At 37.3% G+C, this 21333-nt stretch overlaps 3 protein-coding genes across 6 annotated transcripts in view; 2 read left to right on the top strand and 1 right to left on the bottom strand.

Moving 5' to 3' along the window:
- KNTC1 (kinetochore associated 1) overlaps window positions 1–5860 on the top strand; it is a 42275-nt gene extending 36415 nt beyond the window's left edge. For both annotated transcript variants that reach the window (XM_085311630.1, XM_085311631.1), the window contains 8 exons: window positions 255–311; window positions 740–794; window positions 882–945; window positions 2014–2143; window positions 3265–3354; window positions 3914–4059; window positions 4974–5064; window positions 5332–5860. In XM_085311630.1, coding sequence (XP_085167756.1) covers window positions 255–311; window positions 740–794; window positions 882–945; window positions 2014–2143; window positions 3265–3354; window positions 3914–4059; window positions 4974–5064; window positions 5332–5367 — 669 coding nt within the window. In that variant the 3' untranslated portion in view covers window positions 5368–5860. The remainder of the gene's footprint in view (window positions 1–254; window positions 312–739; window positions 795–881; window positions 946–2013; window positions 2144–3264; window positions 3355–3913; window positions 4060–4973; window positions 5065–5331) is intronic.
- A 483-nt stretch (window positions 5861–6343) lies between these two features.
- Window positions 6344–10836, bottom strand: VPS29 (VPS29 retromer complex component). 3 transcript variants are annotated; one of them, XM_085311632.1, is made up of 5 exons: window positions 10708–10836; window positions 10194–10205; window positions 8201–8392; window positions 7570–7805; window positions 6344–7368 (listed from the first exon to the last, which is right to left on the bottom strand). In XM_085311632.1, exons 1-5 carry the CDS (start codon window positions 10708–10710, stop codon window positions 7251–7253), a joined length of 561 nt encoding a protein of 186 aa, XP_085167758.1. In that variant the 5' UTR covers window positions 10711–10836; the 3' UTR covers window positions 6344–7250. The 3 variants fall into 3 exon arrangements, with proteins under 3 accessions (XP_085167758.1, XP_085167760.1, XP_085167759.1); XM_085311634.1 differs by lacking the exon at window positions 10194–10205 and having other exon boundaries at window positions 10708–10833; XM_085311633.1 differs by lacking the exons at window positions 10194–10205; window positions 10708–10836 and having other exon boundaries at window positions 8201–8801.
- A 178-nt stretch (window positions 10837–11014) lies between these two features.
- Window positions 11015–20515, top strand: RAD9B (RAD9 checkpoint clamp component B). The gene is made up of 11 exons (XM_085311618.1): window positions 11015–11048; window positions 11887–11990; window positions 12922–13071; window positions 13651–13765; window positions 14751–14850; window positions 15684–15790; window positions 17748–17854; window positions 18285–18349; window positions 18926–19048; window positions 19767–20025; window positions 20384–20515. The coding sequence occupies exons 1-11, from the start codon at window positions 11015–11017 to the stop codon at window positions 20513–20515; spliced, it is 1296 nt and encodes a 431-aa protein (XP_085167744.1).
- Window positions 20516–21333: the final 818 nt, after the last annotated feature.

Genomic DNA, 21333 nt, shown 5'->3' with positions numbered 1-21333 from the left:
AGGTGTATTACTATTTGAAATTTTGTGTACTTTGAGAAAACATATGTTGCTGCTACTAGTGAAAATGTAATTTACTAAACTATAAGTTGCATTTCCTCATGCATCAATTGCTCCCTCTAAAGGAAACAGAGGTACTTTGAGGAACGAAGTTTGTATCCTACACACAAGACAACAGGCATAATGCAGTCCTGTAAATTATCGACAGATTTTCAGAAAACACTGTAGCATTTTATCATATAATATTTATGTTTCAGATGCAATATCTAAGAAAAGTTTTGATAGCAATTACTGGGATTCATTCATTATGGGAGGTAAGCAAATACTCCTCAAGTGTCTCTTGCTCTTCTTCATCTAAAAGTAGTATAGTATTCTGTGCGTGAGTGGCAGTCACCTATACAAAGGAGCCCGACACACGAAGAAAAATCTTTCATGATTATTCTTACAACCTTGCACCATGCAATTGAATAGTTATTCATTGCTTAAGTGGTACATTTTGCACTTATGGTTTCTTCAGTATACCCTTACTTTGTTTTATGAAGTCAGACAGAGTAATGCCAAAATATGGCAAGAATCTTAGTTTGAGAAAGAGAGAGAGAAGCAATGTTGGGGAGTAATTCCTCCAATGGTTTAAGAACAAAATAGACTTCTTCCACCTATAATGGGTCAAGACATCTGTGTTTACAAGTACGTTTAGTTACAACTGTGTACGGCTACAATTTTAAAAATATATTTTCAACAGATTCCCAACTTCAGTMGAGCTTGGCGAAGTGTAGTTCTGTCACCATTTCTTGCAGGTATGTTATTACCAGCTGTCTGTCATGCTTGTATAGTGACTGCATTATATAGTTTATCAAGGTTTCAGTCACTCTTTTATTTTTTAGCTTCATGTCCACCAAGTCCTAAGCAGTTAGAGGAATGCTGTGAATGTTTTGTGATTCTGCTGAAGTAAGTAGATATTACATCCTGCATTTGGATTGGTTTGAGTGGGAATCTCCCCTTGGTAATTACTCTTCTAATCCATTGGAACATTCAAAGGAGCTCTGAGAACTGGGCATTCTGACTGAGAAATGGGGGAGAGCCTTTTGCCCCTTGTGGGAGGGGCAGAATCAGGGCAGGTACTCGAACAAAATGCAGTGCTTGGCCACAGGCTGTTAGAGTGGTGTGCTATAACTCGGTGTCTTGGCTGTCTAAACTGTGCTGGTAACTGCTCTCAAAATTGGGACTTTGCACAGCAAAGCAGCTGAAAAGCAGTTTATCTGCCCCTGTCACTGCCTCCATGAGGGATGTCAGTTTAGTCCTGACGTTCTTGGAGATTGACGGCCATCCTAAAAGTCTAGTTAATTCATTTTCTTAGCAAAGTATTGCATGTTTCCCCAAACATTAAACTGGGTGTAAGAGAGTGCTTTCTTTTTCCTGTGAAGAGTAAAACCTGACATGGAAAAGACAGTAATTGCACATATATAAACGTGGTTAACCTACAGTATTAACTTTCCAAAGCATTTTATATATAAACCTGTTTTGCATTGGCTTTACAGCATGAAAAAACACCACAAACCATTAGGTAATTGACATCAATACTCTCACTTGCTTGGCAGAAGAGCCAGAGCTCAGAGACCCTGATCTGAAACAAAAGCCAGTTAGTTAGGAAATAAATACTAGAAAGGGATCCAGCTTGGCTAAATCCAACATCCTCACATTTCTGCGCGGATACACATGTACCAAAGCAATGCTCTGGGCATTTGTCAATACTTCAGTTCAAAACAGGGCCTAGAAATGTTTAGAAAGAGTTACAAACTTGGGAAGAATGACTTTTCAAAATTTTAAGCTAGAAAATCACTATGTATTTGTATTCTGTGAAACTTCAACTAATTTAGGTTGTCCCATTCTGAAAGTAAGATGAGGTTAAAAAATATTTTATCCATCTTAAAAATCTTAAAGCAATTTTGTTGAAAATATTTGGGACATCTAGCTATACATCTTATGGCTGAGAACTTTCTTCGTAATCTTCTGAAGGTGTCCTGTTCTGGCTGACTTGGATGTTGTCGGAATAGCTAAACAATATGCACAGCTGGACCTTCCAGCTTTTGCTTTGGGATGCCTCTTGCTGATTCCTCAGTCTGAGAAACGAGAGCAGCAAATTCAGGTAAACAAGTGTGTGTTTCAGCTGCCCAAAAGAGATTCATTTAAGCATGTTATTTCCAACAGAGACTGAAAGATATCTTCTAACTCTAGCTTATTTGAATACATTGCTGCTGAGCCAGCTACTCAGCACCTTCCACCCACAGTGGTTATTACTCTAAATTTCTGCTTCTGAAAGGGATCATGTGAACACTTCCTACTTTTTTTTTTTCTTTAAAGGAAAATCAGCTAGCTTCAAATCATCCCCAGCTGCTTTGTCATGCAACTTTGCCTTTTGTGGATTAGACACGGTTTTGCAGAGTTACAAAGCCTGTAATGCCCAGCAGAGGCCTTGAGCAGTTGTTTGTCTGTCCACTTCCTCTAAATATTTACTGAAGTATTACCTTCCTTGATATTCAGTGTTTGTTTATGGTGAATAGTCAGTGCACATGAAAAGAAGGGAAAAAAAAGTCTATWTGCCAAAACAGTGTGAAGTTGATGCAAACTTATGTAATTGCTGAGGAGCTATTAGTGGGCTAGTCTCCAGCAGCTTGTAAGAGAAGTACAGAGTCTTACTTCAGACAAACATTTAAGGTTTTGAGCTCCCATTTCTTTAGAAAGATGCTTGATAAGCATCACATGTTCTGACATAAACCTTTTTGCCTTAAAGCCACATCCTCCACATTCAYGCATCTTCATTGTTTGCTTTCTCATTTCCATGACTTTGTGCTCCATGTCATTCTGCCTGATGAAGCACTATAGGCAGCTCCCATGTCTATCCTGTCAACACTTGCACAAGTAAAAGCATCTTATTCTTAGGTTTCCCTTTGTTTAAAGCTCAAGCTCAGAAGATTTTTTCCTAAGTTATAGCACTAGTATAAGAAATTTAGTCTGCTGGCAATGACAAAGTGGCAAAGAAAGTCTATGATAACAACTACAGCAAAATAACATTTTGGAATTAAATATAATAAAAAATGCTATTCTTTCAGTCAAACTGCACAGATACTGGTTTGAGAATTTCATATTTGTACCCAGTGTCTCAAAATACAAGCTATTCATGAATAAATCAATTACTTGTTCTGAATGGAAAGAGTTTATATTATAATCATTCATAGAATATGAATGTTTTGTATCCTTTTTTGCAAGGGTCTCTTATCAACATGTAACATGGAAACTGTACTGCAACAAATAGATGAACACATGAACACTGGAGAAATAGCGGGGTTTGCATCTCAGGTAAATAAATAACATCTATTTCTCTTGGCTTTGACTTACAGATTTTCTTGATGGGTCAGTGTACATAAAGCCCCTTTTCTCTCTACCTTGATCTTGCCAAGCATCAGTTGGCAAAATGCACACTTCTAAAAAATGCTGCTAATAATTTCCAGGCATTTTTGTACTTTATTATTGGTGCAACTGACCAATATTTTTTAAACAGTGCCATGTTACAGACTGTCCCTATCTCTAGGGCAGCATGTTTGCAGCAGCAGTACTTTATTTTTCTAAACGTGTTATGCAAAAAAGCCAAGGGGCTCGCAAAACAGCACACTCTTTTACCCTCCCTTGACTTCCTAAGGGCAAGTTTCTTAACTCATTCTGCTATCTGAATCTGAGGTCAGCCTTCACAAATTCTGCCGTTTTGCAGCGTATTTTTAAAAAATAATAATAAAAAATCCTGCTTATTACAGTAATCTGGCAATAAAGATCTGAGCTCTTATTATTTAGGGATTAAGATTCTTATGTTTAAAATATTAATACTTTTCCATTACTAAAAATTTTATCTACTACTTTTCAGATTAGATCTTTAATTTTGGACAGCATCATAAATGAGAAGCTATATGAAAAATTTCTAACAACTAAGTATTTTTCACTATTGAAGCAACAACTGATGAACACTCACCGAATTAAAGAACTAGTGGATTATTTTGCCAGCAAGAATTGGTAGGTTAATAGAAGGTAAAACAGATAATGCATTGCTGATGCTACTCGTAGAAACTGAATCTTTCCTTTACTTTGGTTTTAGTAGTTTAAAGTCCTGGAGATGTTTCAGTATTTAAGAATCTTAAGTAATTAAGACTTTTAGAAGTATTGCTAAAATTAAAAAAGAAAAGAAAATCAAAAACCAAGAGAAATCTCACCTTGCTACTTTGCATGCATAGAGGACAGTTTCACAATGTATTTGAGCCAAAGTAACAACTTATTACCCCTAAACTGGCAAGCAGATGTTAGTCCGTTAAAATAGCAGAAGCAACCTGACTGAAGTAGYAAATGCTTTTGCTTTGAATCAGTTTACCTTACCTTCAGGTGAGTTCAGTTCAGTAGTATCACAGAGTCACAGCTTCAGCAGAGAGGATACTTTAAAAACAACAAACAAATTGTCTGTACTCAAGATGTAGGATTGGGTTGACTACTAAGTTTTTTAAGAGTTAGAAATACCTATCAGATTCCACTTAAATATTGCCACTGAACCTACTGCAGGGCAGTGCTAAATCAGCAGTATATCAGTGACACGTAGCACCTGTGCTCATTGTGCACAGCTGCTAACTTTGAGTATACATCCCAAATACTTAGTCTTCAGTATTCCAAGATAGTTTGTTACCAGTTATACTGTAGTAAGAACATGATAGGAACCAACAAATAACTACTTAAATTATAGTATACGTGAGTTTTACTAACAGCCAMAAGATAAAATGCTAGATTTGTCATGGCTTGTTTTCCTTTACTGGGAAATGGTTGGACATACCTGGCTTCAAAATTGTGGGTTCATACCTTGTTTTGTACTTCAGTGTACATAATCTAAACTCTTTTTTAGAGAACTTCAGTTGATTAAGTTGGAAAAATTTTGCCTCTTACAGCACTGATGATGCRACGGCCCTAATACGAGAGTATCAAGAGAAATGTGGAAATCCCACTCCAGTGGATGCATCAACTTCTGATGTTCTGAAGGTAAAACAAACCACCGTTATACCTGATGAGTATTTGTTTCCCTGTTTCTAAAGAACAGCTTTCACTTAACTTTTTGCTAAAAGCTAATAGCCAATATTTTTAGTAAAATATATTGTATATAGTAAAATATTTATTTACAGATTCAAATAAAATGTATTTTCATCACATCTATGTAGTGCTAAGCTTTAAAAATTTAAGTACCTTTACAGGACTCAGATTATATCTGGTTTTCCTAAACTCTATTAATATTGTCCTCTTACCTTCCAGGTGTTTCAGAATGGACCAGATGAGACCTGTGATTGATAGTCTTCATCTACTCTTTGTCTTTTCTCCCTCTACTGGCATGATTAGTGACAAGCATTGGGAATACATGTTCTTGTCAACTAGTGCTGCACTAAAACCTTAATGCTCTTTTAACAAAAGCTACCACAAGCTTTTCAGATTTTTAACTGATACGGGCTGTTTTTTCTTCATACCAGCAGAAATATTCTATCAATCATCTCAGTTGAAACAGTTTAGATTTACAGCAGGATTTCTTGTTTCTTTAAACAGCAAGGTTCTTACTCTGCATTTTGATATTCAGATGAATCAAGCTTATTTTCCATTAACCTTATACTATTTCCTCTGTGTTTCTGTTATCAGAATCTCTCTAAAACTTCTCATTCACATAAACAGCACCTTCTGTAATTGTGCTTAGCTCTTCTAAACTATACATGCTGATGTACTTCATGTAAATACAGTTTGTAGACAAATTCTAATTTTAATTACAGTGAGCATGAATAAACTGACAATATGATTTTTGGCCTTAAAGTACTCTTTAAGCTTTTTCAGTGATGCTGTCAGTAAGTTCACACTGTACTCAGTCACTGACCTTTCTTAATGGAAACTAACATTTGCAGAAGTTTTCTTTTAAACTGTTCTTTCTGTAGTTCCCTAGCAAAATAAAGCAGTAAGTATGTATGTATTTTGCTGCAATACCTGCAGGTTTACTAAACCTAACTTTTTTCCCCTGAGGTGCCARAATGAAATCCTTTAGCTTTTTCTAAGGTAAAGCATGTTTATTGTGAACAGAAATGAGGGTACTGAGTCAAAGCTTATGACACAGGAAAAGGATCCTAGTTGATCCTTTAAGTTTTGTGGATAACCCATTAGTCTAACTCAAACTTTCATGACAAAGGTAATACTGTACAGCTTTTCACACATACTGCACAGATAAGAGTCATACAAATATGCAAAACAAACAGGCTACTTTCGAATTCTAAATTTTCTGTAGAAGACAAAAARATAAAATGTTTTTATTGGAAAACTAGCAGTCATGAAAAGTGGGAGCTGTTAAATACAATCAGTTTCCTACAGCCAGCTGATAGTAGGAGAGCCAAAAGTTCCAGTCCTCTTTAACAACCAATTTTTTAGTCCTCAGTAGTAGTACAAGTGCCATACAGAATTACATTATTTAAAATGTTTGTACATGGAAGTTGTGTATATACACAGGGTCAGATACATAGATATATAAGCCAAGTAAAGGAAAGCCCCTCTCCACTGATTACAGATTTAATTAGACCATCATTCAGTAAAGCATACAAGTTGCTTTAAACCACTTTGAATATAAAGACTAAACTTTCTACAGTGAAATTACTACTGTTGTGAGCTGATTATAATCTTTTTCAGAATCTATCAATCCATTTACTCTTTCAACTTAATTTGGAATGAGAAAATTTAATATCAAATGGATTCTGAAGCATGCCTCCCAGAGCCCCAATCTTTAATATGTTTAAGCCTGTTACAAGAGGCTTATGCTAAGTTTATCCTTTAGATATAACACCAAATCCACATCAGGCTGTTTGTTGAGCATTATCAAGAAAAAGTACTGATAGATACCTTAAAAGCAGGTATAACTTGCATTTATCAACAATGGTTCATAAAGCTTAGCTTTTCTATGAAGTGAAGAGAACTTATTACAAGATTATGGAAAGTATTTAAACCAGTTATTTTAATGGGGTATTTTTACAAATCAAATCATACAAAAGAAAATAAGCAAACACATTGTTGGTTTGGAGTTGATACCAATGAGCTACATTGTTAAGCTGTTAGCAAATAAGTATAGTACTGTAAACTAGCAATCAAGTATTGCAGTAACTTGCAGTTCCAGAATGAGATGGTAAGAATTTCAGACAAGCAAAGACACTTCAAGATTTTTTGTACTCAATTCTTTCTACTTTCACATCATCTCCAATTAGTTGATAAACATATGTAACTACTGTAGAAGCTTGGATATCCATCAGCACAAATGAAGGAATGATGTTGCTAGAAAGAGGGGAAAAAAGTGAAAATATTAATAGTATATTTAATAGCCTTGGTGTTTGACTATTAGACTTCTTAGCAGAAATTACTCCAAGAAACATGGATTTGAATTTTGTGGCATAGTACAATCAAATCCAAGCTTTAAGTATCATTTCAATTTTGTTATCAATGAGAAGTGTAACAGGAAATCCCCACTTCACTTACTTCTCTAAGGCATGATAAGCTCCTGTAGCTGATCCTGGATTGATATAGAATTTGTTTTCATGTTCAAATGCCTCAAATTTGTGTGTATGTCCTGAAATTAAGATGTCCACATCAAACTGCCTTTGTAGCAGTGCCAGGCTGGCCATATCGCCCCAAGGAATAACCTGATGGCCATGAATCAGCCCAATTTTGAATTGTCCAACAGTTACAACTTTCTGTTCAGGGTAATTCAGGTTCTAAAAAAAAAAAAAAAAAAAAAAGTTGGATTAGCTATACAAGTTTGTATTAAAATATTTATGCAACACCAAGGAAAGTGGAGAGCTTATGAAAATACTGCGTAATTAGTCCTACTACACAACGAGAGCTACAAAGCTCCTTTCATGAAAAGTGTTCAGAACTTAATAAAATGCAAGGAACTTCAATGATGTGACAACAGCACATCCTGTTTGCCAGAGTCCTAGACTTGGCTAAGTATACAACTTCTTGGGCAAGTCACATTATTGATCATAACCACAACTGTTTTGCTCAATTTGATTTTCACACTGCTTCTCTTATTCTATGCTCTTTTTGCTCACTTACACCTAAATTACAAATAAGCTAAATATTGCCGATACGTAAGAGAGGCACATACCTCATCAAAGTCCCCTCTCACAACATGAACATCCCCAGCCAGAGTCTTGAGGTAGTCATAAGTGTCCTTGGTGCAGAGGTTTCCTGTGCAGAGAATGTGTTGGATCTTTCCCGGAACCAGCAGTTTTTTGAATTTAGCTGGAAGGCTGTTGCATCGGTGTGGAATGTGAAGATCTCCTAATACTAACACCAACTTATCAGGTGTCATGGCAGGAAAGAAAGATCATTACGGATCCTTATTAATATCAGCAAGAACCAACAGAAAACAAAAAAAGCGGTATTTTTCTCAGCTTCATAATCTTGCCTTTGATATAAAAGCAATTAAAATAAAAAATGAAATGGTGATGTAATTTATGTGTATTTGAGGGAAAACTATGGCCCTTATTAATATAGAATGGTGCTGAGACAAGGGCCTTAAAAACACAAGGGGCTGAAGAGGCGCTCCTAAAAACAAAAAACCTCTACAGGCCCTTTGGTTTTTTATAGAGGTATAACAAAAGAAAAGTATTACTATGTGATATAATTTACACAAATTTGGGAACTAAAATAAACTGATTTTTTTTATTATTTATTCTTCCTCTTAAATAATAAAAAAGCAAATCTGCAATGCATTTTAAGAGTTAACCAGAATAGGAAGCTAAATCAGAGCCATTACTGTAGGAACCACTGAACAACAGCAGAGTAAGACAACAGTTTTGTTAAACAGAAGATAGATAAACCAGACTACAGTATACAGTGTTTCCATTACCACTTATATTCATAGTTTCAGTAAAATAGATGTTAGAAGAACACAAGTTTAATGCCTGAAGGTTCTCTAACACCATAGTAATGGGGGGCTTCAAAGTTTAGGACTCAGTCACAGTAAGATAATAGTTTAACATCACAAGCTTTAAATGTGCGAATAAAGAAAAAAATTAATGCAAGCAAAGTAGCAATAAATTAATTATGCAAAAAGGGCAGGAAAAGCTCTGTAAAGCATGGGTACTATATTACTACATTGTAGAAACACTGGATCTAAAGACAGTCATCCCTGTCATCCTGATAAAGAGCTCCACATCAGAGACTGTTTATCTCCCAACAAGAATGCTTTGTTAGTAAGCCAGTTCCTAARAAGACAGCCATCAAATGTGTTTGTAAAGGACAGAGCCCATACATATATAAATAATGGTAACTAAGCTATGAAGTTACCTTTTCAAATATTTGCTGTCTTTTTTTTATTCTTAGGCCTTGCAACTATATTCATGCTAATGGTAATTAAACAAAAAAAAGGTGGAGAGGGCTACAGATTTTTTTTTTCTTTTTTAACTAAGAAAGTTTCAGTGCTAGTATCAAAGCCATGCATCTTTGGAGAACAGACAGTTGAAAGCATTGGTAAAACAATACAAAAGTATTTTTTTTTTTTTTTTTAACTTGTGAATTACCAATTTAAAACAAGTCCAGGACAGAAAAATAAACATTTTTGATGGCCTTGTAAGAATTCCAAGTGAAAAATACCATCTCTAGACTAATACTAGTAAGAGTATACTTTAAAGTGTGTAAAAAACGAATCCATAACAAGCAATGTTTAGGGGATTTATGCATGCAATACTAGTTATGTATTTAATACTTAATCAAATTATGCTGCCACTTAAAACAGATAACCTCACTTAAGTGAGCACAGCTTATGCATTCAAAGAGCATTTCCTTTGCTGACAAACAGGGATCCCCTAATACTTCCCCCAAATCACGTTCCAGCTTCCTTTAATTGATGAAAAGCTTAGAAGATTACAATAACAAAAAAAAAGTGCGTTTAATAATCACATGTATCTGTAGCACAAAATAATGACAAAGTATGATACATCTCGTGTGAACCAGGAACTTAGGTGCAGTCTTGAACACGGCTTGAACAGCAGCCGCTTTGTTATTCGTAGGTATCACCTCAGGTTCCCATCTCCCAGTAACATGAGCAAGCCCTTACCACCAGCGTTAGCAACAGCCAAGAGGAGTAAACTTACTCTGTGCCCAGCCTTATTGGAATGGAGAAGTTGATTGCAGACAAGGGGAATGAAAAACAGGGTGAAACATGATCAATGTTAAACCAAAGAAAAGCAACAGAAAAGAAAAACATAGCCAAATGAACAGGCAAATAATTAATGAATTTTTAATGTTATGAAGAAAGCGTTAAAAAAAAAAAAAAATCAGTTACTGTGCCATAACCTCCCCGCCCCGGGCCGCGACGGCCTTCCGCCCGCCGCCGGGGGCACCTGCCCGCCGCCGGGCTCCCCCCGCCGCTACCGGCCGCCCCTCGCAGGCGCCGCGGGGCAGCGGCCGCCGCTGTGGGAACGGGCGCCGCCACCGCGCGCGGCCCCAGGCCTCGGCCGCCCCCCAGGCCGCGGGGGCGCGGGGCCACGGCCCGGCGGCGGGGACGGCGCACGGGTGGTAGTGTGCGTGTGGAGGGGGGGGAGGGTCCCCGCCGCAGGCTCCGCGGTGCAGAGGCGGCCCCGGTCGCCCGCCGCCGCCGCCGCTCACCATCCTGCTGCGCTCCGCGCGACGCCCCCCTCACACAGCCGGGCGGCGGTTCCTCCCGGAAGCGAGCGGCTGGCTCCAACCGCCCGCTACGGCACCTCCGAAGGGCCAACACGCGCAAAACGCGCTCCGCCACAGCCGCCTTTGTGGCTACATCCGGGTCTTTGAGGAGCGGGAAACAGCCGCCGCCTCCCCCCCCTCCCCCCCCTCCCCCCGCAGGGTTCTGCGGTGTTTCCCGCTCTTTTTGGAACCGTCGTGTGAGGGGAAGGGCGGGAGGGAGGAAAGCGGCGGCCCCTCCGCCTCCCCGACCATGAAGTGTGTGATTGGGGGGGGCCACCTCAGAGGTACTGGTGGCCCCCGGGGCAGGTGGCACATCTGGGACAGAGGGGTCTGCGTGGGGGGAACAAGCACCAGAGAGCTGAAGTGAAGCCCAGCCACGGGGCAGCGCGTCCCAGCGAGGCCCGTGGCCCTGGGATGGGTGGCTGCGGTGGCGCTGGGGCCTGGACACGCTGCCTGCGGCCGCCCTGCGGGCCCCAGCGCGCTGCTCGCGGCGAGCTTCCCCCGGGAGAGGGCTTTGCCTCGGTGCAAAGCGGGACATGAAGCACAAGCACCCGCTGCCAACCCATGGCTGTGCCCACGGAGTGCAGAGCAGCCTCCCCCCTCAGGCAGCCAACGCCGTTGTGAAGAGGCAACATGCTGCCTCTGAAAGTTGTTCAGATTTTGAGTACAAAGAAATGGGTTTAGGGTGCTTACAGGTGGATAAGCTGTTGCTCATCTACATACCTCCGCGTGCATCTCACTCTCCTTCCATAGCCCCAGCTAAACCTCCCCTTGCTTTTCGTGCAAAGTGCTGCTCTGCCAGGGCCAGGATGGGCAAAGCCGAATATCGAGCCCCAGTGCTGGTTCCTTGTGTGTTCCCTAGGGCGAGGTCTCTAGAGCTGCCCTGCTGCTTTCCTCTCGCTGAAACTAGTTGCTGCCTGCAAGGCGTTATCCCTAACTTCACCTTTTTTTTTTTTTTTTTTTGTCCAGTAAATTCATTTGCAGAAGCGTCAGGTCATACTAGTTGCTGCAAAGGGACATCCAACATTTGAGGCAGCTTTTGAAAATGTCAATGTCAATTTATATTTCCTCTTAAGTTATTGCGGAGAAAATGTAGTCTAGCTTGTTTTTCATTTATCTGAGAACGCATATTGCACCTTTCTCCTTTTCTACTAGTGTTTGGAAGAGCAATACATGCCATAGCACGTATTAGTGATGAATTTTGGTTTGACCCAGTAGAAAAAGGTGTAAGTGAATTTCATTTATTGTAATTTAAAATTTTCTTTTTTGGAAATGAACACCATTGGATTTTGTATTAAATTGTTTACCTACAAGTATCTTTCAGTCTGACTTATAGTCTCCCTCAGCTTCTTCTACTTTAAATATGGACAAATGCCCTATTTTCTGTCATTGTAATTATGCAGATGATATAATGGAAGATTCATCTTACTTTGCCCCTAATATTTATTAATGTTTTTATTGCCTTAGCTGAAGCTTGTCCAGGACATCCAGATTAATACTGTGGGTTTCATTTTTATTGTCATGGGTCAAAAGGCTTATATTTGTACTAGATGGAAAACTGCCTCTAAGCAACGTGCTTTTGTACTGCCTTACTATGACTCAACAGGAAGGATGCMCTCCCGTTAATCAGCTATCACTTCCAGCAGAATTTGCCTTTTCCTTAGAGGCTTCCTAGTCAAGGCTGATTAGGCTCAGCTCTTCTTACCTTGCAGGAAAGCTTGCAAATCAGAAGCAGAGCTACTTTCTTGTTATATCTAAAGTATTTTTGAGGTGCTAGTATTGTGATATACAGTATCTTTGCTCATTTGTTTGCATCAGGTGGATGGGCAAGAATTAATATTGTATTAAAACAAGCTCCTATCCCTCAAAAGCCTTAAATGAATTACCTAAGTAATTCACACTTAAAGGCTTCACTCACACACTTAAAATGCACCTAGATTGGATTCCTATGCCTGTATTATACCAGTGGCTTCTGACCTACAGTCAGGAATATGATTAGTTTGAACACAATTATATGCATGATGCATCTGTGTTTATTTTGAGACATACCTGTTTAAAGGTTTTGTGCTTAGGTATGGTGCTGAAGCATAGAGACAGCCTTTTTGTTGAAGGTTCAATATAAAACAGCTTTGAGTTAATGAAACATTTTTTTTCCAGCTTGCCTTAAGATCAGTGAATTCTTCTAGGTCAGCCTGTGCATGTATCTTCTTTTCATCTATGTTTTTTCAACATTACTGCTGGACAGCTGGGTCTGAATCATGTCAGAAGGAGAAACAGTTACCCCTTCCGTGTAAATTGATAATTAAGGTACATTTTAGTGGATTATTATGCACACCTTTTAAGCAACAAATCAGCCCAATTTTCAAATTATGGGGGGGGGGGGATTGTTCAGACATACAGAAGACATATTAGCATTCTTGGACTAAAACCCAAAGACTGCTATGGTGTTTGGAGCTCTAAGCTCTAGTGCATCTGAGCAGTTCTGCACACAAGAACATCTGTGTTTAATGATGTTTAGAAGATGTACCTCCTGAACTGCACCTTGCAGTTTCCAAATGCTGAACCAGTTTCATCTTGGGGTGAAGAAATACCATGTTTGTGTCTCTTGAGTGTTTCTCCTGTAACCTTAAAAAATAGTATGAGCCAGGGAGCTTTGACCTGTTGTTTAGCAAACAGGCCTGCTGGCCACATGTTGCGTAGTTGGTGAGGATGGCAAGGATCGTTATCGCTACCTTGSTATCTGCTTACAAAGCAGTTTGGGAAGCCATGAAAACAGGAGCTTGACTTAAACTGCTGAGACTAGGGAAGTAATACTTGCTTGGTAATAATACTTGCTTGGAAATAATAATTGCTTGGTAACCTTTACACTATTTTTTTTTCTTATAGTCAGTTCTTCCTGTATTTAGATGTGTAAATATGCTGGAAAAGAATGTAGAGAAATGCAACATTTATACAAATATCAATGATCATCACATAACTTTTCAGCTTATCTGTAAGCATGGTAGGTTACATACAGTGACTTTCTAGAAACAGAAGCAGTTTAAAACAGGAAGACAGTATTTAGCGTAATTATTATGTGTTACTGATGGAACATTATGCCAAACACTTTCAGCCTCTTCACATGATAATTAGTATTTTTAATGCACATCACTTTGTTAAAAATCAGTTACAATAGGATTTATCAGTCAGCTTTCTTCTGTGCTTCAGTTCAGTAGTTATGTATGTTATACACTAATTGTTAGCCCACTGCTGACAACATTTAAAATTAGTCTGGATTCAATTATGAAAAAAAATACATTATGAAATTTAAAAGGAGAGGAAGGGGAATCCTGTTCTGGCAGCTATTTGGACTAGAGAACTTACTGGGTCTTTATGCTTCAATACTTAAATTTCTTTGGCTTTGTAGCAGGTCCGRCAGCCTCAGTCCCGCAGAAGACAATGTATTTGTAAACGTTAGTCTCAGCAGAACTCGTAAGGAACCATTATCATCAATATAGCCTGCACAGCTGTGCTGTGTAATGGCAGTGTTTTATAGTATTAAAAATGTAGCCTGCATTAGTAATAATGAGGTATTATATTACTTAGGTCAGATAAGCTAACTTACCTCATTCATCAGCTCATGCTTATCTAGAAATAAAGAGAGACCCATAAAGATTTGTTTTTTTTTCTCCCACTATTTCTATTATTTACGAGTTACATATTGAAAGCTTCTTTTTTCCTGTGCTTGTTGCACTCATTGCTGTTCACTTGTCCATTGTGAATTCTTAAGAACCACAGATTTTAGATGGAAATATATAATAGGATGAAAGAAGTCTTAGATAGYGTTTTAATTCAGTTTTCTGCTTGTGGGCAAGTTATTTCCAAGTTGGTAGACTGAATTCCTTGGTTCCTTTTTTATTGAGATTTATGAAAATGAACAATTAATACTAATAAGCAATAAAAATTATAGGCCAGCATTAATCTTTGTTCATACACATTTTACRTAGGTATTGTAAAAACACATAATCTGACTTTTCAAGAATGTGATCCACTACAGGCTGTTTTTGCCAAGCACATGTGTCCAAATGTACTTAAACTCCAATCCAGGTAATGAATAATCATATTTTTCTTTAAAAATCATAGATGCTGCAATCCTGCTGTCATAGTAATTAACATAATCAAAACCTGATTAGGTCCCCACAGCCAAAAACAGTGAAGTCCTAAATGTCACATACTAGTACTTGGTATTTCACTTAACTTCCAGATATCACAAATAAACTTGTGCTTAAATTGTATAGGCAAAGAATCCAGTGGTAAAAGTACAAGCTGTTTTACAAAATAAAGCAAAACTTTGCTTTGAAAAGTAACCCTCAGAAAAAAAATAAATAAATAAAAGAAAAAGGCAATGAGGAATCCAAGATTTGGCATGTTATTGAGAAGAAAGGCAACAAACAGTTAGACTGTACGTTTCCTGACAGCATTTCTGTTAAAGTGCATCTTGTGCATAGATGCTTTTATCATAGTAATCAACCATAAAAGCATTGGAGATAGACATCTCAATATAGATGTATATCTATATATATTGTGTATCTATTATGTATGTGTTTATAAAAKGATAACATTATTTGTAAAACTGCAAGCTTTTAAATAAAGAATATGTGATATATATGCTAAAAATACACATGTACTTGCTAAAAATTGATATATATATATATATATGTATATATATGACTGATTTGGCAGTATACAAAGCAGTATGAAATAATAAATTTGATTTTCAAAGTTATTAGTTGTAATTTTAATAAGAGGGGCACATTTCAAAGGCAGTTTTTTTGAACAGTACTACCCTGCAAYAATTTTAATTTCTAATGTGAATAACAAATGCTAGCTAATAATTTGTAACCCATAAAATTATTTTAATGCTAAATTAAATTTTATAGGCTGCTGGCTGATATAATGATTCACTTTCCAATGAGTCAAGAAGAAGTAACCCTAGCTGTTACTCCAGTGAAAGTTTGTTTCAAGAGTTACACAGAGGAAGACACTGGTAAGGAAATTCAAAATATGAAAGAGTGTTGAGACTTGCAAAACAAGCAAACTAAATAAATAATAAGCAGCATTGCAGCATAAATGGAAAATGCATTTYGTGGCTGAATGAGATTTTTAGGAGAGGGAACATACAGAGACAGATTTTAAATCAGACTGCCACCCATTGGATTTAATATATTTATGTTAAGACAATATGTTTTTAATAATATTTTTTCTGGTATCAGCAGCRGATGCCAGAATGAGCAGCCAGTTGAAATAAATTAAGTCATTTGCTGCACGCTTGAAGAAAGGTAATTATTGTGCTGTAATAACAGACACATGGTAACAGGCATGCAAAAGGAAATCATTTTATGCTTTTAAAAAGAACTGTTTAAATCTGAATACCGCAATTATGGAATTGATACAAATACTGAGTATATCTTAATATAGGGGCAATATAGTGTGTTAGCTGGCCTAAAACTTTTTATGTTGTGCACTGCCATTTACAGATTGGAGATGGAGAACCATCTAGATTGTTAGTGTGTGACCCAAACTAATTTTAAAGATATCATTTAAAGTATAGTTTCTGAAGTGTGGGTTCTTGTATATCACATAATAAAGAGATGCTTTTCATTCTTGCTTAAGAGCAAAGCTGAGCATAATGACCTAGAAAAAGATGACTATAGTGTAGGGGTGGGGACTGGGCTGAGAACAAACTATAGCAACAGAGAGGGAGAAGGGTAAAGTAGTGGAAACTGAAGAAAGAAAKAAATTACTGAAAATAGAAGGACACTTAAAAAATTGTGTTTTCAATGAGGAATTTTGTTACTTTAGAAACATACACCTAGAAGGGTTATTGTAAGAAGGAGAGTGGAAAAAATGGTAGGTAAAAATCTAATTTTGTTATCCAAAAATAAGAACAGCCAAACCAGGGGAAAAAAGAAGGAATTCAAAGCATCATTCTTCTTGTGTAGAATGTAACGTAATGTATTGCCTGCAGCAAATGTTCTGTATATGCTGAAACAAAATATATTCTTTGTACTCATCATCTGGTGATGGCTTGKTTTTTTCCAGAGTCATATCTAATTTTCAGAGAAACAAATTGTACTTTCTGCCTGGACTTGTTTTCATTTGCATGCAGTAGGCTCTCTCTTAYGGAACTTGGCAGGTGTACTATAAGAGTGTATTTCTACAGTCCTAAGGAACCTTACAAGATGATATTTGTACATGCAGTTGGACCTTATTGAAAGCTGAGAAAGGAAAATTCTTAAGCAAAGAAACAGAAGACCGGGAATAGTTTGGAATACTTTGTTAGCAGCCTGGCTTTGAAAGCAAACTGCACAGGAGTGCACTATTTAAGTTGCTGTATGCCTATGACACTGTAATGGATCACGGAAGTACTCTCTTGTTTTCTTTTCACACCCCTTATAATAACTACAGGGGTATTCTAATGCTAATGAGCAACAATTTAATAACAATTTAATTTCCATTCTGCCACTTACATAAAGTCAGGAAAAGATTTTATTTTAAAACAAATTACCTTAGTCTGCATTCTTATACCTCTGATGGTTGTCAGTAGTTATGACTAATCTGCTGCTGCATTTTGGTCTTACCAGCTATGCAACACTAAAAAGCTAGTAAAAGTATTTATGCAGAATGCCTGTAGACAATGCAGGCTTGCAAGTAAGAAAGCAGATATTAAGGTTAGATCACATAGTGAAATATAAAAGATGTTTTGTTAAAATCCATTTTAAGTCCAAAATATATATTAAATGTTTTGAGGAATTCCAAGGTATTTTACTTAATTGTGAAAAAATGTAGCTAAAGCCAGCTAGGCATTTGTTACTATTAGTCACTATAAAAATACAGTTATTTGTTCAAACAAGGCTGGTGTTAAAAGCTCATGGTTATAATCATAGCGTTGTTGAGTTCAAATTTCAGTTTTGAGCCCTTGACTTTCTTATTATTTTGAACAGACTTTTCAAAGGCAATGCATACTGAAATACAACTAAATCCAGATGAATTTGACTACTTTCAAGTTGGAGTGGATTCTGAAGTAACATTTTGCCTTAAGGAATTGAGGGTAAAAATAAAAATTTGTTTTGAAAATATAACATTTTCCATTAATTTGCATAATCTAATCTGGAAAATACAGAATAGTGCCTGGTAAAGGTGTTCTACCAGGCTTCCTGATCATCATCGGCTTTTATCAGCTGCTGAAGGAATAGCTTTAAAAGCAAGGATCTTCAGGACCCTGCAGAATCCCTTGCCATAGCCTTTGAAGGGCAAGGGAAATGTTTTTAAAACATCAGGAGAAAGTATAGTGGCAGCAGTCTATATACAGAAGTTTCTTGGGCAAAACTCCAGTCAGGAACGGCAAGAAATGCATTCTAGWAGTAGTAGCCTTTTACCTCCTTTTCATGAGTAAACAACAGTTGAGATAAATTTATATTCTAATATTACTCTTCTTCTGTTTTTAAAACATCACTTAACCTCCCACCCCTTCTTTTCAGGGACTACTAGCATTTTCAGAAGCTACCAGTACTCCTGTCTCAATCCATTTCGACATATCTGGAAAGTATGTTTTGGAACACACTATCTAAAATAAATGCAGTTACAACTCTACAATCAATTTCTGTCTGCAGGTTACTCTATGAATATTTAACTGTAACAATAAAATTGGATTTTAATTTTTTACCAAAAGCTATATTTCTGATTAACCTGCAATACAGAGTTAAATAGTTTCTTATTACACGAGAGATTTAATACAGGCATCAGTATTATCAAGYTACCCACACTGGTTGCTGAGCACCCACAAGTTACATGGACATTTCAGGTTTTCAGTCTAATGCATGCAACTTTAGTAGTCTAAAGAAACAACATATTTTCTGTTTAAAGTGCGACTTTAATATTTACATATTTAAAAGCACAACTGAACTAAGTATGATGCTGTGTAGCATTTGCTCATTGATGTATTTCCGCCTGCGGTAGGAAGCCATCTTATATTCCTAAGTAGCAAATACTTGTATTAGGTTTTCATCTTTATAGAGGGGTTACTTTTTAATCTGTATGTACATAATTGCATGAGCTATGCTTCCTCCCCAAAATCCATATCACTATACATGCTATTTAGTCTCTGAATGTTTGTTTTTAGACCAATTGCTTTCAGCATTGAAGATATGGTGCTGGAAGCCAGCTTTATTTTGGCTACCTTATCTGACATTGAAAACGAGACAGCCTCCGAACAGCCTCCATGCTTTTCACAAAGGCAGGAAAGGTAACAGCGGGCTTCAGGGGTGAGCGAGGGCGGCAGATTGCCTTAAGACTGAAAATCAGTTTAAGGTTTCCAGCAAAGTCAGATTTAAAGGAAATGATCTTCTAATTCTTATTGAACATTCATAAACATGGTACCCAGCACTAGAACCTTTGTTCACAGGAAATTCTGAGCTATAAAGGTTCAGGAAAAAGCTGACATAGYTCGAGACACAGACAGAGCACTACTRTGAGACAGTCTCTTCCTCTACGGGTGGATTCTTTTAACCAAAGCATGTAACTACCGATCGGCTGTTTGTATAGGCACTGCCATAGTAGCAGACAGCCAACACTTGCCTGAGCAGCCTCAGTCACCTCTCTCATACTTTCACCTGTCACTGGTGTGCAAAGGAATGGTTTTAGACCGATGTTCCCTTCTTGAATACAGTGTTAACTTTCATTACTGGTAATGCTAAGGTACCATTTTTGCAGCAAAAGGAGAGACAGCGCAGGGATTTTGGGGTCATTTCTTAATATGCATAGCAGTACAATTCTAGGTGCAACACACCACACTTGCCTCTGCTTTGTTTAGTCTCCAGGGAGTTCCAGTAAGAGAGGAAGGGAAGACACTAGCCGAGAATCTGTTCTAAAGCCGTAAGGCTTTTAATTAGCAGGAAGTTCAGACGGCCCACTAAAGATACATAAASGCTAGTTACTAACCTCTCCTACTCTCTCACATCCAGCTTGAAGACRTCTATGAGTAAGTCTGAAAAAACCTCTGTGGAAAAAGACAGTAATTCAGAAGCAATAGCTTCCAGAAAGCCACAATGGAATGGAAATCCACAAAACATGGAGCTGGAAGCACCTAGAAGTCCTGTGGCAAAACAAGAGATAAAAATCTCTCCCAAAATCTCAAATAAAGATATAGAAGGTACTACCGTAACTGAGACGGATGGCTATACAATGTTGGAAGCAAGATCAACACATTCCGATTATCACAAGGTAAGGAGACTATAATCATATCTATGTTGTTTTACAAAACAGTGGAATAGTGTTCTTAAGCTGGTATTTAGCTGCATGCTCCACATAGTCTAAGTTACTCTACACTGGTATTCAGTTCTCCACATGATAGTTCAATGAAAATGAAGCAGCTTCACAGCAGCATAGTTGACAAAAAATCACTGTTTGATTATAATGCTGTAAATATTTGCAGATGGCACACGTATTTTACTTCGAAACACTGCAGATTAAAAAGCACATTTTAAAATCTTTGTCAAAGTGGCAAAGGCTTAAGAAATAATTAACCCCGATGTATATCACATGCATAGTATCTTACTTTTGTAAATATTGCATTTTCCAGTTTCATTCCTTGTTTTTTGGAGCAGTCTCTTTTAAGGAGAAAGATGCCATTAACCACATCTTCCATAGTTTAGCAACAGCTAGTGACACTGAAGAGGATTCTGTCAATATCCAGAGATCGCAAGTTCTCTAATAATATGAAATGTCTGCAATAGTCCTTACTTAGAGATAAAGATAGAAGTGTATTTGACATGGTAATTGTTGAGCTGTTTCTAGTTTTAGAAGTTTAATTCTATTATGAAACTGTCCTACTGTTCTTAGACAAGTTAGAACTTATCAGAAACCACTTTTACCTGTATTCCGAGCTTGTAACAGGATGGTAAACTGAATTTCACCAACATCTAACATTCTTTTTTAGATAAATATACAAAAAGGATAAAACTCTATTCAATACACAACGCTATAATTTCTTGCTATGTTAGCACAAGTTAAATACTTATTCACTAATGTTTCACAGCAGCTTGATTTTTGAAATCTATCATTAAGAATTAAACACAATTTTTTTTTGTTTGTTTCTAAGCTTTGGTTGGGTTTTCTGCTATTTGTAATACTGTATGTTAGCCAGCAGTACAGGTCATTTTAAAACTGTACATGTATTCATAGTATGATATAAATTTAAGTCATGATTGAATAGATTGAGATTTGTAAACTAAGTATTCTGTAGATGAACCGCTTCATGTTCAGCTCTCCAGTAGTATACTAGAGAATTCAAATTGTGTTACCACTTCAGGCAAATTAAACTGCTATGCTAAAGTTATGAGCAATGGCATAACATACCCATCCACTCTGGCATACCCAAATACATTATTGCTATATAATAGCTGGTATTATTACAGGAACTTCAAAGAACTAATATTGAGCTGAGGAATTGATAATACTATACACTACTGTACACTGTGATGGAAATGCATTAAAAAAAATGTTTAAAAGCATGAGTTTAAGATGTTCTTG

The sequence above is a fragment of the Rhea americana genome, unplaced genomic scaffold (assembly GCF_003343005.1).
Source record: "Rhea americana isolate MKP2758 unplaced genomic scaffold, rheAme1 scaffold_346, whole genome shotgun sequence".
Taxonomy (NCBI): domain Eukaryota; kingdom Metazoa; phylum Chordata; class Aves; order Rheiformes; family Rheidae; genus Rhea; species Rhea americana.
Note: the sequence above shows the minus strand (reverse complement) of the source record. Positions and strands in the feature narration are given on the sequence as shown.